We start from the raw sequence: 16,333 nt of genomic DNA, 5'->3' as shown, positions 1-16,333 counted from the left end.
ATCAGATCACCTCCATATTCCTCGTGTGCATTGTTACGTGTCCATTGTGTCCATGTTCAGCATGGCTTGCTCGTGCCTTCACCTCCCCTCTCGACTCTCTACCCCCTCCTCGCTCCCTCCCTTCCCTCCCCTCACCCTGACCAATTCCCCCCTGCTTGGGTCCCGACCCAACTGTCCAGCACCTTGGGACGTCCTCCCGACATGAAAGGCGCTCTATAAATGCAATCTTGTTGTTGTTGTTGTTAGCCAGCTGGGGGAGTGAATGAAAGGTAGCAAAGCAGGAATGTACAGGACTGGAAGAGACCAGCATGATCTATCCAATTGATCTCAAAGTAAAATGAACAGTTCTACACTATTCTGTATTTCAATAACAATTGGCATTGAGGCACGCGCTTCATGCAGGATAGCTTCTGAGCGCATTCAAATTCAAATTCTTTGCCAAGCGTCCAGCTAATTAGATTTGCCGGACGCTTGGCAAAGTGTCTTAAATTTGCTCGCGCAATTTCCCTCTACCTCCATTTCAGCTTCAGCATGGCTTGCTCGAGAACATTCCTCTCAATGAGAGGGTTGTGGGTTCAAGCGCCAGGCCGGGACTTTGAACCTACAATCTAGGCTAATGCTCCAATACAATGCTGGGAGAGTGCTGGGTTGTTAGGGCTGTCCTTTTGATGAGAGGTTAAACCAAGATTCCAAATGCCTGTTCAGGTGGACATTAAAGATCCCAATTGAGCACAAACTATATCAAATGCAAGGATTATTATTATTATAAACATTGTCTGCTTGTAGGACATTGCTGTATGCAAATTAGCTGCCACGTTCACCTATAAATACAATCACTATACTCTCCAGAAAAAAATGCTGTAAAGCACTTTGAAATATTTTTGGCGTTATAAGGTGCTATATCACATAACCAGATAATTAATATATTGAGGATATCAGAGATCAAAACAATAAAGGCAGCCATTAAAATCTTCAGGTCCAGCATTCCACCCCCCACACACACACTCAGTTAATGCACCAATAAACACCCCTAGCCCTTTACAAGCTTATCTCTAGCAACCATTGGTAGCTGTTAAATGGGTCTCCTTATGAGGACTTGTTTCTTTATAAGTGAGTGAGTAAGCAGTAAGTAATAGTTTATCTTATCTTGCTTTCGGACACCCTTCGTGCCTGAACATCAGACTTCTGGAATTTCACATTCTTATTGCAGTCTTGGTCTTGCCCATTGTTGGCTTTTCCTTACCCCGCTGTTAGCAGCATTACACAATCTGTTAATGGTACAACAGCTGTCCCTAACAGTCATTTACAACCTCTTTCTGATGTCTACTTTGCTAAGTTTATATTGGCCTCTGGCTTCAGTCTTTCTGTTCAGAAATCCCAGCAGTTTCTGGGGCTGTGTTCCACATTGTGTCAGGATGTCTTCAGACACTACCTTACTGTTCTCTGGAACTCTACTGCAAAATCTCTTTGCCTTGTTCCTTCTATTTCCTTTCTCTTTTACTGTGACTTTGGTGAACACTCTTGAATACCTACCTGTACTCCTTCCTCCCAGCCTGCTGAGGACTCTGTGAATGGCTTTGAAATGTTCATTTTACGGGAAAGATGCTATAGAATGTTATTATCTTGTATGTGAGGACGTCATAAATTGGTTGCATGTGTGGAACCTCATATACCCATTCACATGTGACTTAATATCCTATCCTCACAAACAATCGGCTTTGATTCCTGGGTGGGGCAAAACCTTAGGCAAGTTTCATTACTCCACATGCTTCTGTTTACCTAACAATAAGTAGGTTGTTTGTCAATTTGCCAATCGCTTTCTGGGGGTTAATAATCCCTTTTTTGAAAAAAAATTTGGTCACTCAATTCACGTCTGTTTGTGGGACACTGCTATGCACAATTGGCTGTCGCGTTCGTCTACAAATGTAAAATTAATTCACTTTACAGTATATTCTGTGAAGAGCCTTGAGACGCCTCAGCGATATAATAAAAGTGCTATATCAAATGCATGGATTATTATTAAGGTACTAAGCAATGTTGTCATCTCAAATTGTTTAATCATCGGTGAGCAACTCGGGGAGGTGGGGGTGGGGTTATATAAATTAATAAATAAACTTCTGTAAGAAACAATTGTTCTGATGAATTTCTTTGGGACAGAACAAACTCAAAAGAAACAATACAGCCTCTCACTGTTCCCCATCGTCTAAAAGAATGATGAAGAAGCACTATTAACCTAAGCAAACAATCTACCCTTTCTTTTGCTAATAAACCACAGTATTCTGTGCCATCTACTCTCCTGCCTTTCCACACCCTGCCCCATGGCCCTTTGTCAGGGCTGTTTAACTTGTCCAAACAAGACAGGGGTTTAGAAACATAATCCGCCTGTTCCAGTAAAACCAAGCAACCACTTCAGCGTGTAAACGAAATAGGTGGGGAGGTAAAGCCTGCAACATTCCCGGGATATTAGCCAATTCGGTCACGCAACCACCTAGAGTTTACTCAGTCACAGAAAAGGGGAGGGGAAAAAATTCAAATCTTCCTGGTGACTCAACTCCAAACGGGGGGTTTAAGCAACAAAATTAAAGGAAAACTTTTACTAAGTGAATCACACACACAGGCCAAAATAAAAGAACAATCTGCACTTAACACTGAACGTTTCATGAAAAGAACTGAAACAGTAATGAAAAATAATAATCCTTGCATTTGATATAGTGCTTTTACATGGGGGGGTGGGGTGGTGGTGGTGGCGGGGGGAAAAGACTCTTAAAGTACTTCATAGACTATACTGTAAAGTGTAGTGACTGTGTAATTTGTAGGTAGGCATGTCCACAAATGCGAACATATCTAGTAATGCATGTAAACTGAACAATAATGGATTGAAATAAGTGGGGAGCAAGCAATAAACCAGAGTCAAAAGGGCAGAGAAGCACTTGCTATTGAATTATACGTTCTTACCAATTAAACCACAAACCATTTTCATTCCTGAGACTGGTATCGAGTTTCACTCAGCAAAAACGTTTGGCCACACAGACACAACTTCCGAGTCATCCCAAAGGAATAAAAAGCCTTTTGATTTATTTTGTCCAATTATTGTGTGAAGCTGCAAAGGGATTCACACCAATTCATGGAGCTACACTACGGTATCAGGACATCTGCCACAAAATGCACAAGTGAGCAGCACTAAAATTGGTAATTCGCTCCATGGCTGGTTGTGGGACACTGCTGTGCACAATTGGCTGCCGCGTTTCGCCCACAAATATACAGTCAATTCACTTTACAGTCTATTCTGTGAAGCGCTTTGAGACGTCTAGAAGACGTGAAAAGCGTTATATCAAATGCAAGGATTATTATTATTATTAACACGTGTATCCTTTGAAACACTTTGGGACGTACTCCTGACGTGAATGGCTCTATAACAAATGCAAAGATTATAATGATTTTATTTCAGAAAACTCAATGGCTGAGGGATTGTGAGATGGGGAAAGAAAGATCCTTCTACAAATGATTTAACCACACCGATATGCTGAAATTAATCGATTCTCTCTTGCAAGACAGCAACAGCTTTGAGACCTAGATCTGCCAGCTTCTACCCAGCTTGGGAAAGGAAAGAGAAAGTTAAAGAGCAGAAATTCTGCTTCTAAAATCTACCCAAACCATGTCACACAAATATAGTATACCTGGCCTGTGCCTGATCGAAGGAAGAATTTGATCTAATCAGCTCAATTATAAACTTTGCATCGCTTAACTGTTCCTACTTTGAGTAATATTCTTTGGCTTGCCAATGAAACTCGCACTAATTTGTTACAAACAAATGCTGCGATTAACGTATCTATGGCAAAGATATCAAGCTCAAAACGGAATGCAAAATGCATGACACCTAAGATTTTCTTCTCCATTAATCAATGAATGAAAGCAGCCAGAGAGAGAGAGAGAGAGAGGCGGGTGGGGTGGGGGGGTGGGGGGGGAGAAGAGAGAGACGAATCCACTATTTACATTCCATTGAAGGATTAGGCAGGTTTACATGTGGTATCCTGTCAGCTATCCTTTCCCACCAGAGAACCTCTGGGGACAACACTTGAGCCAACTCCCTGAGACAATACCCTCCCTTATCAGAGCAGACTGCTGTCTGGTTTCCTGTCTCAAACCCACACTTCTGCTTGGGACAAGAATATGACTGTACTAATTACAGTACTGTAGCTCACTTAACCATTTCTAGTGCACAAACTGAGTTTGCAATATTCCTGTCTGAAGCGGCGTGAATGTTAGCGGAGGCTACACATGGTAGTATTTTTCAGCTGTAAACCTTATTTGAGAAATATTTTTCTGCAACTCTTGTGCATTTGGAATATACATCCGACAGAAATCATGATCCTCTTGGTAATCCTGATAGATTAGCTAGTTGAAGCATGAATGAACTGGCCTTGGTTTCAACACACGACAACTTGTATTTATATAAACAACTTTCGCCCATAAAATACAATCACTACTTTACGGTATATTCTGTGAAGCGCTTTGAGGCGTCTCAAAGATGTGATAAGGCGTTATATCAATTGCAAGGATTATTATCCTATGGCGTCCTTCACATACGATAATGTCTCAGAAAGCTTCACAGTGGCGGGGATGACATCAAACAAAAGAGCAAACCAGGCTCGTCAAATCCAGACACACAAGTGACAGAACACAATCTGGCAAACAACAGGATTGTGTTCTTTGACCCACCCTTTTGCACAAGCAACTCCTCAGTGCCTAACCTCTTCCCCCCCCCCCCCCCATTGGTTTGAAATACTTTTGCACTTAATGACAAAGACCTCCTTTGTCCGGGCAGGTGGGCTGCCAGTCATGTGAAGCATGCCAGAACATCAGCAGCAGATGGAACGACTCAGCCCACCTCTTTATTGTTTCACTGGAGAGTCGTGTGAGAAGTATGCAAGTGCTGACTGAGTTTAAATCACGTTACACAACAGAATCCCTGACCACAATGAATAGACACAGAGCAAGACAGGCTAAATCTAACAGTACATTGGTTAGGTTTATACAGAACTAAGCCTGCGCCCATACTGACTGACAACTGGGACGCACTGTTTCACTTCGCAAAGTGCTGGATCCTTTCTGCCTTCAGGTTTGTGCAGGGTCATAGTCAAATGCACAATACAGCCTCCCACACATGAACAAAACCACAACCGTGCTCATAATCTATTATGATTAGCGAAGCTGAAGAGCTGTTATTATGCAAGTTTGCTCGTGGTTCATTCTGCAGCCTGCACTACCATGATTTAGGTGAAAGGCTGGTTTGGAGGACCGCCCCTTACCCCCATCCACGATCTGCTCACAGACAGACTGGAATCACATTGCTACTGCAGTGCTGCTCCCCCAGACTTACACAGCCTAAATCTGATATTAATATACACTTGAGCATTTGAAAGGCACAGTAGCTTTAGCCCATTAATCTTTCACCTCCAGCGCCGGGCTTTACATCAAGCCCAAACTAACAGGATGAAAGATTTCTCTTCCCGCTATCTCACTCCATGTTTACGGCTACGGCAGCCCAGTCCAGCAAGTTTTTGTAAAAAAAAGCTATTTTCTCACTGGTGAACGTACCTGGACCCTCCTCCATGTTGGATGACATCATAAATTCCATGCATGCGCAGGACGAAAAGTGGAAACCTCAGGGTTTCCAAATGGGAAAGCTCCAGCAGCACTAAAGAGCCATGCTCAAGAGTCAATGCCTCCACTTTCTGTTGCTCCCTGCTGCAATATAAAAGCAGCATTAGATGAAAGGTGCTTGGGCAGTCTCAAACCCACTTTCTATTTGGCATTGCCCACTGCAGGAAACTGCTTGTACAAAGTAAACATCGCCAATCTATCCGCCAAACTGTAAGGATCGGGATCTCACTGCGGGAAATGGAAACATTTACACCTGGTCTATAATAGGTGGGCACACTCTTCTGGGTTTCAGGGTTAAAGCACATTACTTGGGTAGCGTGAGGGAGCTCCACTCTGTACTGCTCTGCTCCTCACCAATATCCTTCAACAAGGAACACAAAACTCATCAGTCAGAATAGTTGCAGAATGCTTTTTTTTAAATTTGAGCTGATGTTTCCTTTTGTTTTGATGCAAGCAAAGCCACTCTAAACTATATAGGTGTAAAGTGACTTGCACTTACAAATGTCAAAGTGCAATTAAATGGAATTACTGTTCAATTAGTTACAACTTCCATTCAGCTAAACTGCTTCAGCTGATCAAAGCATTGTTGTCTGTGATATATTGTCTCCCCAAGGCACATATGTCTATCACATCAAATTTAAAAGATCTTCAGCAAAGATATTTCCACACTCGCTCACTGCTGAATTTCCTCTTGTAAAACAGAAGGAACATAATCTCTTTCACCATATAAAATACCCTGTTAAGAAGATAATCACAGGACACCAGCTAAACTGGTTAGTAAATGTAGATGCTTACCCAGTTAATTTACCTCGGCTGGTCTTCCCTTTCCCAGGTGACAGCTTACTCCTATAGAAAGACAGAGGAAAATACTATAATTATTCATTTCAATACAAACAGCTTTTTTTAAAAAGAAATAAAGATTTTAAAAGTAAAGTTGCATTAAGTTTTCCAAGAACTTTGAATCTCAGCATTGTAACTCACAATAACTAGATTGATCTGTGACATCTTCTTCCGTTCTCTGAAGACAAAATACACTGATTTTTATGTTAAGGTACATTAATTAGCATCGTGCTATTTTAATACTGTAATCAGTTTAAAGCGATTACAGATCATCTGTGGTGTGGAGCTTTTATCTTTCCTGACAGGACACACAGACACAGAGCGTGGTATGTGTCAACAGTCAATGTCTGCGCGGGAGGGGTTGGGCTGGGGCTGGGGCTGGGGCCAGGGCTGCAGCTCCTCTGGTCGAAAACAACCTAAACAGGAAAGAACATTGAAATAGCACTTGGAATGTATGACGCAAACCTCAGCCTTGAAACAAAGAGCAGGAAGCAGCCCTGGCTATAGCTGAGGTGGAGTGAAACCAGGGAGAGGCCTTTACACATTCTCGACAGCCTTATTTACATGGGCAGCTGGGTCGGTGGGGGCGTGTGGGCGGGGGTGGGGGTTGTTGAAATGCTACAGGCTGCTTGCCATTCGTACACTAACCGAGATCGATGCAGTTTGTTCAGTCACTGAGAAACTGAGAAGAAGTCTTTCGAAATCCAAGTTTAAACATAGGAACATAAAGGATCAGAAGAGACCATTGTCCTGGTGCTTTGGTCTTGGTCCCAGAGTAATAACAATCCTATATGACTCTCCCTACCTAATCCACCTCAATTTCTTTGTCGAAAGCTATCTAAAATTCCATCCTGTATTTACCAACACAATCTGGGTCTACTGCCTTCCCAGAAGAATGTTTTTTAACCTTTCACCACATAAGCAGATCAGCTGATCCAAAAGTATTACGCAACAGCAAGGCACAACTGCAGCAATAATAGTCCTGACGTATTAGAGGATGGCAGGAGCTATATGACACTCCTTAAAGTTTGATTCTTCTCCATAACAACGGGTTAAACTCCTGTTGCAGAAACAGAGCAAATGTCGATTGCTAGATCAGCCATAGATTGATTCCTTCATCTAACATTTACATTGTGCTGTGGACATCCATGGTAGATACAGAGTAGCTACAGTATTTTTAATAGGGTAGCAAGTTGAGTATAGAAAACTGCAAAGAGCCTACCTGAAACTTCACGCGTTGATACAACTTTAAGACTTTATACAATATTTGGATTGGGAGTGTCTGTAACTAACAGCCTGAAGTGTAAGCAGACAAAGAACCTACTCACCCAGACCGCTGGGGAACACAGATGCTGGCTCCCTCCACCAGACACATGTCCCGGCCGACTACCTCAGTACTGCTGCTGATTTGCCAAGTTATTCCCTTCTGGCTGGCAACATTAGCGTGCAATATTTTTGGCTTAAGTTCCAAAATGGCATTGCGAATACAGAGGAGATAAACCAGCAAACTAAGATCCCGTTCAGACATGGGCCTTTCTGCCTTTAAAGGGATGGGCCATTTTTCATATCAGGCTGTCTGAATTGAATCAACACATTTCCACTATACACAATGTCACCTACAGTATAAGGCGGAATCAGTCTCTGGCAGATATAATCATTCATTACTCTAACATCAATTTATAGGAATACTTATTTTATGAGACTTTTTTTTAAAGCAGGGACTAAAACATAATATTTACAAACTGGAATTGTTTCATTAATTGCAGCTTCCAGTTTACAAATCATTGATAGCGAATCCTAAATTAGCAAAGACCGTAATAAGGCCAATAAACAAAATAGCAAACATGTGGCTAGAGTTTGACTCATCCTCCTCAACTTTGTCGGCTTGGGATTCACAGTTTACCAGCCCCGAATTTCGCAATATGATATTTGTAAACTGGAAGTTACAGTTAAGGCCATGTATTTAGTTTTTAAATATTACATTTAAACCTCATTGAAAGCGTTTGGATGAAGGCTGAATGACTTTGGTGCATAAGAATTGTCAGCTGAGGTGCTGCTTTTCCTATTCATTATTAAACTCACCTTGAAATCCCTCGATGGTCTTGTCCCACCTTACCTCTGTGACCTTCTCAAACCGTATAAACCCGCCTTCACCCTCCGTTCCATGGGCACTGGCCTGCTTCACGTCCCCTGTCCTGCCTGCCCCACCATCAGTGCTTGGGCCTTTGGTATTTCTGCCTCTCACCATCTAAAATCCCCATCCTGGATTTCCTATGACTCGCCCCTTCGCTTGCCTCCTTCAAGTTCCGTCTCAAGGACTTCCTCTTTGACCTTTGGTCATCTTTCCCACCCCACCTTGGATGCAAACCCTGAACTATCCTGAACGTCTTGGGACATCATCCTATGTGAAAGGCTCTATATAAATGCAAATTTGCTGGGCTCTGCCATTAATTCAATCCTCATGGCTCTTACACTATTAATCCCACAGGTTCTATAAGAGCCCAGCTGGCAAAGTCAAAAAGCCCCGGCAAGTGTCCCACCCCCCCACCCCCAATCTTTGATTACAAATAATTCCAGTCAAGAATATCTATAATTTCTCCAAACAACAAGTGGCTGCTAGAAAAACCCTACAGTGAAATTATGGAAATTTTTGTTTTGTGCAATGTTTTCAGAATTTTACAAAGTGAAAGTGGTTTACCTGCTAAATTTACAGTGCGACATGTTGTTCTAATGTTTCACACATTTTAGGCGTTGCATCGGTCAAGTCACTACTGTTTAAAACGTGTTAATTTTACAAACATGTTGACCACCACAAAGAATGGGTGAATTTGGCAATGGTAGTACACTGGGTGTAAATTTGTGACATTTCATAACGTATTCAGTCACAATTAATACATTTATGAAAACACCACAATTTACATCCTCATGTTGGCAATAAAAAAAGGTTCAGCATTATCATATTAGGCAGTAACTGAATTAAATGATTCAATGCTGTGCACACACTGATATTCTCCGACAGTCAAATTGGTTACGGTTGCTCCATTCTTTTTAATGGGATTCACTGCTCAAGGACAAGCCTCATTCAGTCATACCCATTCACACCAGTGAAAAGCTAAGTGTTCTTAGATATGGTTCAGCACTAAACCACAAAACCTCTTTCCAAGAGAGTTAAGCATTCAGAATCTGTGAACAATAACAACAACTTACATTTATACTACGTCCTTTATGTAGGATAATATCTCGGAACGCTTCGGAGAGGTTGAGTCAGATACCAAGTTGGGAATGTGGGAGAGGGAAGTGACTAAAGGTACAGTTGAAGAGGTAGGTTTTAGGTAAGATTTAAACAGAGAGTGAGGCAGATGGGTAGAAGCAGGGAGATCCAGAGGTTACAGGTGTGGAGACTGAAGTCTCATTCACCAATGTTGGTGCGGAAGGGGTGGGGGGACATGCAGCAGGTCCAAGTTAGCCAACCAGAAGGAGCAAGCAGAGGAATGGAGTACGAGAAGATCAGCGACAGGGAGGTGCCAGAGTGTGACGTGGGAACGTCTTTCTTACAGTCACGACAGCATTGACCTGCGAAACATTTTTAAATATGTCAACAATATAGTTGCTATAGCAAAGGCAAAGATGATTAATGTGATACAGAAATATTTCATCAACAATAATAATATTAATTCTTGCATTTGGTATTTCATGTCAGGAAGCACTATACCAAATACCAGGACTTACTGTGAAGTGGATTGGCTGTGCATTTATTGATGAATGCAGTAGCCCAACTGCACATAGCAATGTCCCACAAACAACCAGAAAACAAATGAATTATTTTATTTGGGGGTGAGGGATTGTTGCGACAGGACCCGGGCAGAAACTTCCGTCTCTTTTCGAATAGTGCCTTGGGATCTTTAACATCCAACTGACCTGTAGACAGGACCTCGGTTTAACATCTCATCCAAAGGATGGTACCTCCAAAAATGCAACACATCCCTGCACTGGACTGAAGTGTCATCTTAGACTACGCGAGTTTGTGTCCCGACTGGGGCTTAAACTCACAACCTTCTGACTCAGAGGTGAGAGCCAGATAGACACACAGTTGTATTGATTCCATGGGTGAACCCTGTTACGACTTACACATGGTCTGGAATGTACCCAGTAATGTACCAGAGTTCATTATCATCATTTACATTTAGTGTGCTGTGGTCACAGTGGTACAGCGCTATGTAAATGCAAGTTGTTGTTGTTATCGTCTCACTCTGCTGACAAGCACAGGGTGGTACAAGGTGATGGGACGAGAAAACAGAATTAAAAAAAAGGAGGTGGCAGATAAGTTTTACATTTTACTGAAATAAATAGCAGAAGTAAAGGCAATGTTAAATTTTCACGTATGTATGAAATCATGCCTCCCTTTTCTCCCTTTGTTTACCTACAAATGACACAATCACTGCACTTTACAGTAAATCCTGTCAAGTCCTCCCGATGTGAAAGGCGTTACATCAAATGCAAGGATTATTGTCACCTATGTCATGTTTGCAGTTAATTCTTTCAGTTGTTTTTTCTAAACTAAATTTATTGTGTGAAACTTTCAGACGCCTCAAAGTGTCAAGGCGCGATAACAAGTGCAAAAGTTATTTATTTAAAATTCTTTGAAATCGGACACACCCTGATTGTGCCACATTCGATCATAAACTGAGCTCTCTTTCGTAAACCTTTTTCCAAATAGAAACAGTACATTATCACCAGTTAGACAATAATGATTCATGACCCTGGGACAGGACAGCTCGACTTTCTCCTTAAATGCCTCTCGGACCCAGACCTTTTTCAGCTGAATTGTACTCCTGTTGTTGAAAGGCTAATTTTCAACCCTGCAGCTGTAAACCGAGATGTGGTGCCTAACATGATGGAATAGATTCCACTTGAGATAATTTAAAGCAGTGCTGCCCCTTTTATTCCAACAGTGGATCTGTCAATTTCAGTCAGTGCAAATCTACCAAGTCGTGCTCTCTGACAATTGGGGAGGATTTGGACGCAGAACTGTTACAAGATTGATAACTGCGCCAATATGAGATTAAATTATGGGCGAAAAATCTGAATCAATACATGATTAAACCTTTGAAGTCTGAAGTGATAGTTCAGCACTCAATTTTTTTAAAAAGAGAACTATTATAGTTATAATATTACTCCTAAGAGCATGGGTTAAAGGAGCAATGTCTCCATTAATAAAAATGTCTGGCAAACATTTTTCATTTGTTTGCCAACATACAATGCAATAATATGAAATGTAACAAATGCATTGTGACAAGCTGTGTCACAGTGTTAAAGGGTGCACTCTTCACGAATCACTGTCTGGCAAACCCCAAATGTCTCAGTATATTCTGTATCAGCGAAGTGATAAGGTACTCTAATCAAATGCAAGTTTTTCTTATTGTTAAAACCCTGAATGAAAATGATGGTCGGCTGTTCTCTCTCCCAATGAGTAAGTTTGCCAAACAATTTTTCACAACTCCATTGGATCTTAAGGTGGGTTTATTCACAAGAGGATTCGTTACGACCCCCGACCTGCATGAAATTAGCTCGAGGCTTCCATTGTAATCCTAAACTGGGAAAGTCAGCAAAAATCCTAGCATTTTTTTTTGGTTGCTAAACTTTGTTAATTTAGGATTTAAGATTTTCTGGATTGTAAATCTTCCAATAAAACATCACGTCAGCAATGTCAGCAACATCACATGGATTTTTGGTTTGAAAGTATGTATATTAAACTCCGAGCACTCTATAAGGAATGTTATTACTGAACTACTTTTCCTTTAAAGCACTTAAATTGAGAGTCGTACGGTAAACAGGCAGGGCGAAACCTTAGGCAAGTTTCTTTACTCCACACTCCTAATAATAATCCCTCCAAAACAAAGAATAATAAATTGGTCATTTTCAATCCACGACTGTTTGTGGGACACTGCTGTGCGCAATTGGCTGCCGTGTTTCGCCCACAAATATACGGTCAATTCACTTTACAGTATATTCTGTGAAGCGCTTTGAGACTTCTAGAAGATGTGAAAACCTCTATATCAAATGCAAGGATTATCATTATCATAAATACCTTGGGATGTCCTTTCGACATGAAAGGCGCTCTATAAATGTAATTTTGTTGTTGTTGTTATAAACAATTTTTGCAGAAGTTACATTTGAAAAAGCATTTATGAGTGACTAATAATAATCTTTGCATTTAATACAGTGCCTCATCACGTGGAGTCTTGTAGCTCAGTGGTTAGAGCACTCGCCTTGCAAGCGAGACACCTGGGTTCAATTCCAGGCAGGGCAAAACCTTGGGCAAGTTTCCTTACTCCACACGCCTAATAATAATCCCTCCAAAACAAAACAATAATAAATTGGTTATTTCAATCCATGACTGTTTGTGGGACATTGCTGTGCACAATTGGCTGCCCCGTTTTGCCCACAAATATACAGTCAATTCACTTTACAGTTTATTCTGTGAAGTGCTTTGAGACGTCGAGAAGACGTGAAAAGCGCTATATCAAATGCAAGGATTATTATTTATTAAACGTCTCAAAGCGCTTATCAGAATATACCATAAAGTGAATTGATTGTATATTTTGTGGGCGAAACACGGCAGCCAATTGCACACAGTGGTGCCCCACAAACAGACGTGATTGAGTGACCAAATTATTATTTTTTATACAAGGGAATAACAAACACTGGTAACAGTGGAAATACCATATCAAGAGAAATACTGAACCAGTAAATTACAACAGAAACTGCTGGGAATCTTCACCTACTCAAATGCGTTATGAAAGAGAACAATGAGTGAACATTTCTGATCGGAGATTTTATTTGAGCTTATGAAGTGTTATACCTGATAATGAAGTGTCATGCCTGAATCAGTGACCCATCTTGCTCATGCAAATGCTGTAATTTTCTGATGTTATTTAAGATCACAGTGTACTTTGGGCTGACAAGTAAATATGAATCACTTTTTTTTAAAAAAAGAGAAAACATTTGCAAGTCAAATAAGTAAAGGGGAGTACTGTGCCTTTAAGAGCGTAGAGGTGTTGGCAGGCAGTATCTGCTCACACTAGCCCCACCAGAAAAACTTCACACTGTTAGCCAACTCAGCATCACCCTGAAGCTTTTGCTTTGAGTTCATTGCCTGAGGTCAAGTGGAATTACTGCAACCTGTTCAAGTAAAGGTTCCTTTCACATACAAAACGTTTCCTTAGCAAAGATCATCTAGGATCATTGCAGATTGTTCACCTGCAACCAAATACAGAGCCATTACGCTTCACAGTAAAGAAATCCTGTAAACAATATGTTAAGCCAATACATCAAAATGCAAAGATTATTATTGCGATAACGTCACCAAGCATAGGATGAAACATTTCACCTCTGATCAAATCAGGAAATCGTCGAGATTAAAATATCAAAGAGTATGTATCCAAGAATGATTGTTTCAATTTCATCTTTTTTTAAATAAAGCAAACCACATCAGTGAACCGAACTGCATTTCCTTATGTGGGTCCCTAACCCCACTCCACTGGATGTTTATATAATAATAATTCTTGCATTTGATATAGTGCTTTTCACATCTTCTAGACGTCCCAAGGCTCTTCACAGAATAGACTGTAAAGTGAATTGACTGTATATTTGTGGGCAAACGCACCAGCCAATTGTGCACAGCAGTGTCCCACAAACAGTCATGGATTGAAAATGACCAATTTATTATTGTTTTGTTGCTTGTCAAAGTCCATGAAGCACTTTGAGATGTTTCAATGTGATAAAGCACTATAGCCAATGCAATGATTATCATCTTCAACTACAACTTCACTCAGACTCCCCATATGCCTATGTAACTTTTCCGCACATCTGCCCACTATTGTCATCCACGTCACAATCCAACAGCTATCCACAAGCAACATAAAAATTTGCTCGGCGAAAGAAGACCAAGTTCCATCCAGTTTGCCTTCCACCATGCTGGAAGTGGCATGCACATATCATGTCCCAAACTATATATTGGATCTATCCTGAGGAATTATTTCCCAGCGGAAATGTACTTAATTTGTTCAGGAAAGAATAAATACTTTTTACCAGTTTGCTTTCATAACGAGAAAATTTCCAATATATTATTTAATCCTATTCTTCGTCCCGGATAGATTATTTTCATATCGCAGCCCAAACGACATTATCACTGCTGAACTATAAAATCAAACTCTTGAGGCTATTCGTGGTGGTGGGGGGGGGGGGGTCAGTGAACATCTATTTGAACAATCATTGGCTTTCTGTAAGATTCGGCACATCATATTTTTGATTCAAAAAGTTTTCCATATCGTCTTCAGCAAGTGCAGTAAACTAGCAATCTGCCAAGTAGACTGTTTAAACTTTTCCCACTGCTCTTTGTGAGGGGACTGTTACTAAGGAAAAGCAAACCACTCAAGACACCAGTGCAGTAGCAGATGAGTAAACAGTCCAGAAACTCACACATTATGCAACAGCAGTACCACAGTATACAGAATCATATGTGGGCCATTTTTGGAAAGTTAAAGGGATCAGAACATAATAATACAAAGCTCTGAGAGGAAGAGAAGGAGAAAAATGTGTAAAGCAGAGCAACAGAGAGACACACACACACAGACACACAGACAGACAGACAGACTGACACACTCAGACCTTAACTCAGAGAGAGTAAACAGAAGCAGATTGCATCTAAAGCAAAGCAGGAACAAAAACATGTTTTTTGAAACAAAATGACCAAGAATAACCCCTCATTCAACGAATTGCAACAGCAGGTCATGAAAATAGTTCAAGAGCACAGTGTGTGTGTGTGTATGTGTGTGTGTGTGTGTGTCACTGGAAACATTGTAAAATGACAGACTGCAAAATATAAACAAGTGATTTAAAAAACTTACTCTTCCCAAACTTGGCAAAACAGGGCCTTTACATTCCCCCACTGTGGCCCTTGATTTCAATTCACACTCTCTGCTTCCTCTCCTCTCCTCTCCTCTCTTTCTTTCTTTCTTTCTCTCTCTCTCTCTTTCAGAATGTAATGTGAATCTCTCTCTCTCTGAGCTCTGCCAATACCTTTTAGGATCATATGATCAGACTCATTCAGGGCGGACCCATAGTGTGGAGGGTGGAGTTGTGACCAACCCTCTGGACAACACTCCTGACTTGGCTCAGAAACCTTCCTGAGGCCATTTAGTACGACGTATAATAATAGATGGGTTATTCAGATAGAGGAACATGACAGATGCATTTCTTTGCATTCGTTATTCCATCTGAGAATGAGCCCTTCTCATTTCACAGAGGGGTTTGGATGACATACTGTAAAGAAGATTTTACAGTGGATCTGTAAAGCTGCAGAGACTGTTTATCAGGACAGAACAACATGTGTGTAGGAAGTGGGAGGCTATGAAAGTGGCCAGTCGTCTCCTTTTGTGCTTGGAAATCCTGTTTGAGCCAGATAATGCAGAGAAGCTTTAAGCCAGCAGGTTCATTGAGAGGCTATTGAGGTTTTGCAGAAACGTTAAGTTAAAAGACTGGAGCTGTTGATGGAAATCTGCCAAGATTTTTTTTTGTGCTAAGCAAGACTAGAAGATTGCCAACAGAGCAAACAGCGACTCATCAACACTGGGAACTGTAGGTTGGGTCAGTTCGGAAAGTACTGTCATCGTCAATTATGGTCAAGAAATGTAAGATTCAACAAAACACATTTTAATAATAATAATAGTCCTTGCATTTGATATCGCACTTCTTCACGTCTTCTCGATGTCTCAAAGCGCTTCACAGAATATACTGTAAAGTGAATTGACTGTATATTTTGTGGGTG

The 16,333-nt window shown here is 41.0% G+C and overlaps 1 protein-coding gene across 5 annotated transcripts in view; it reads right to left on the bottom strand.

The window, feature by feature from the left end:
* The window catches only part of LOC103175850 (Krueppel-like factor 3), a 58,989-nt gene extending 43,456 nt beyond the window's left edge, over nucleotides 1–15,533 (bottom strand). For 3 of the 5 annotated variants that reach the window (XM_007889099.2, XM_007889103.2, XM_007889100.2), the window contains exons 1-3: nucleotides 15,414–15,533; nucleotides 6,460–6,510; nucleotides 5,599–5,748 (exon numbers count right to left, since the gene is read on the bottom strand). In XM_007889099.2, coding sequence (XP_007887290.1) covers nucleotides 5,599–5,638 — 40 coding nt within the window. In that variant the 5' untranslated portion in view covers nucleotides 5,639–5,748; nucleotides 6,460–6,510; nucleotides 15,414–15,533. The remainder of the gene's footprint in view (nucleotides 1–5,598; nucleotides 5,749–6,459; nucleotides 6,511–15,413) is intronic. The other 2 variants (XM_007889101.2, XM_007889102.2) reach the window with 1 other exon arrangement.
* Nucleotides 15,534–16,333: the final 800 nt, after the last annotated feature.

This window comes from Callorhinchus milii, unplaced genomic scaffold (genome assembly GCF_018977255.1).
Source record: "Callorhinchus milii isolate IMCB2004 unplaced genomic scaffold, IMCB_Cmil_1.0 Scaffold1, whole genome shotgun sequence".
Taxonomy (NCBI): domain Eukaryota; kingdom Metazoa; phylum Chordata; class Chondrichthyes; order Chimaeriformes; family Callorhinchidae; genus Callorhinchus; species Callorhinchus milii.
The sequence above is the reverse complement of the archived record's forward strand: the minus strand, read 5'-3'. Positions and strand labels throughout refer to the sequence as shown.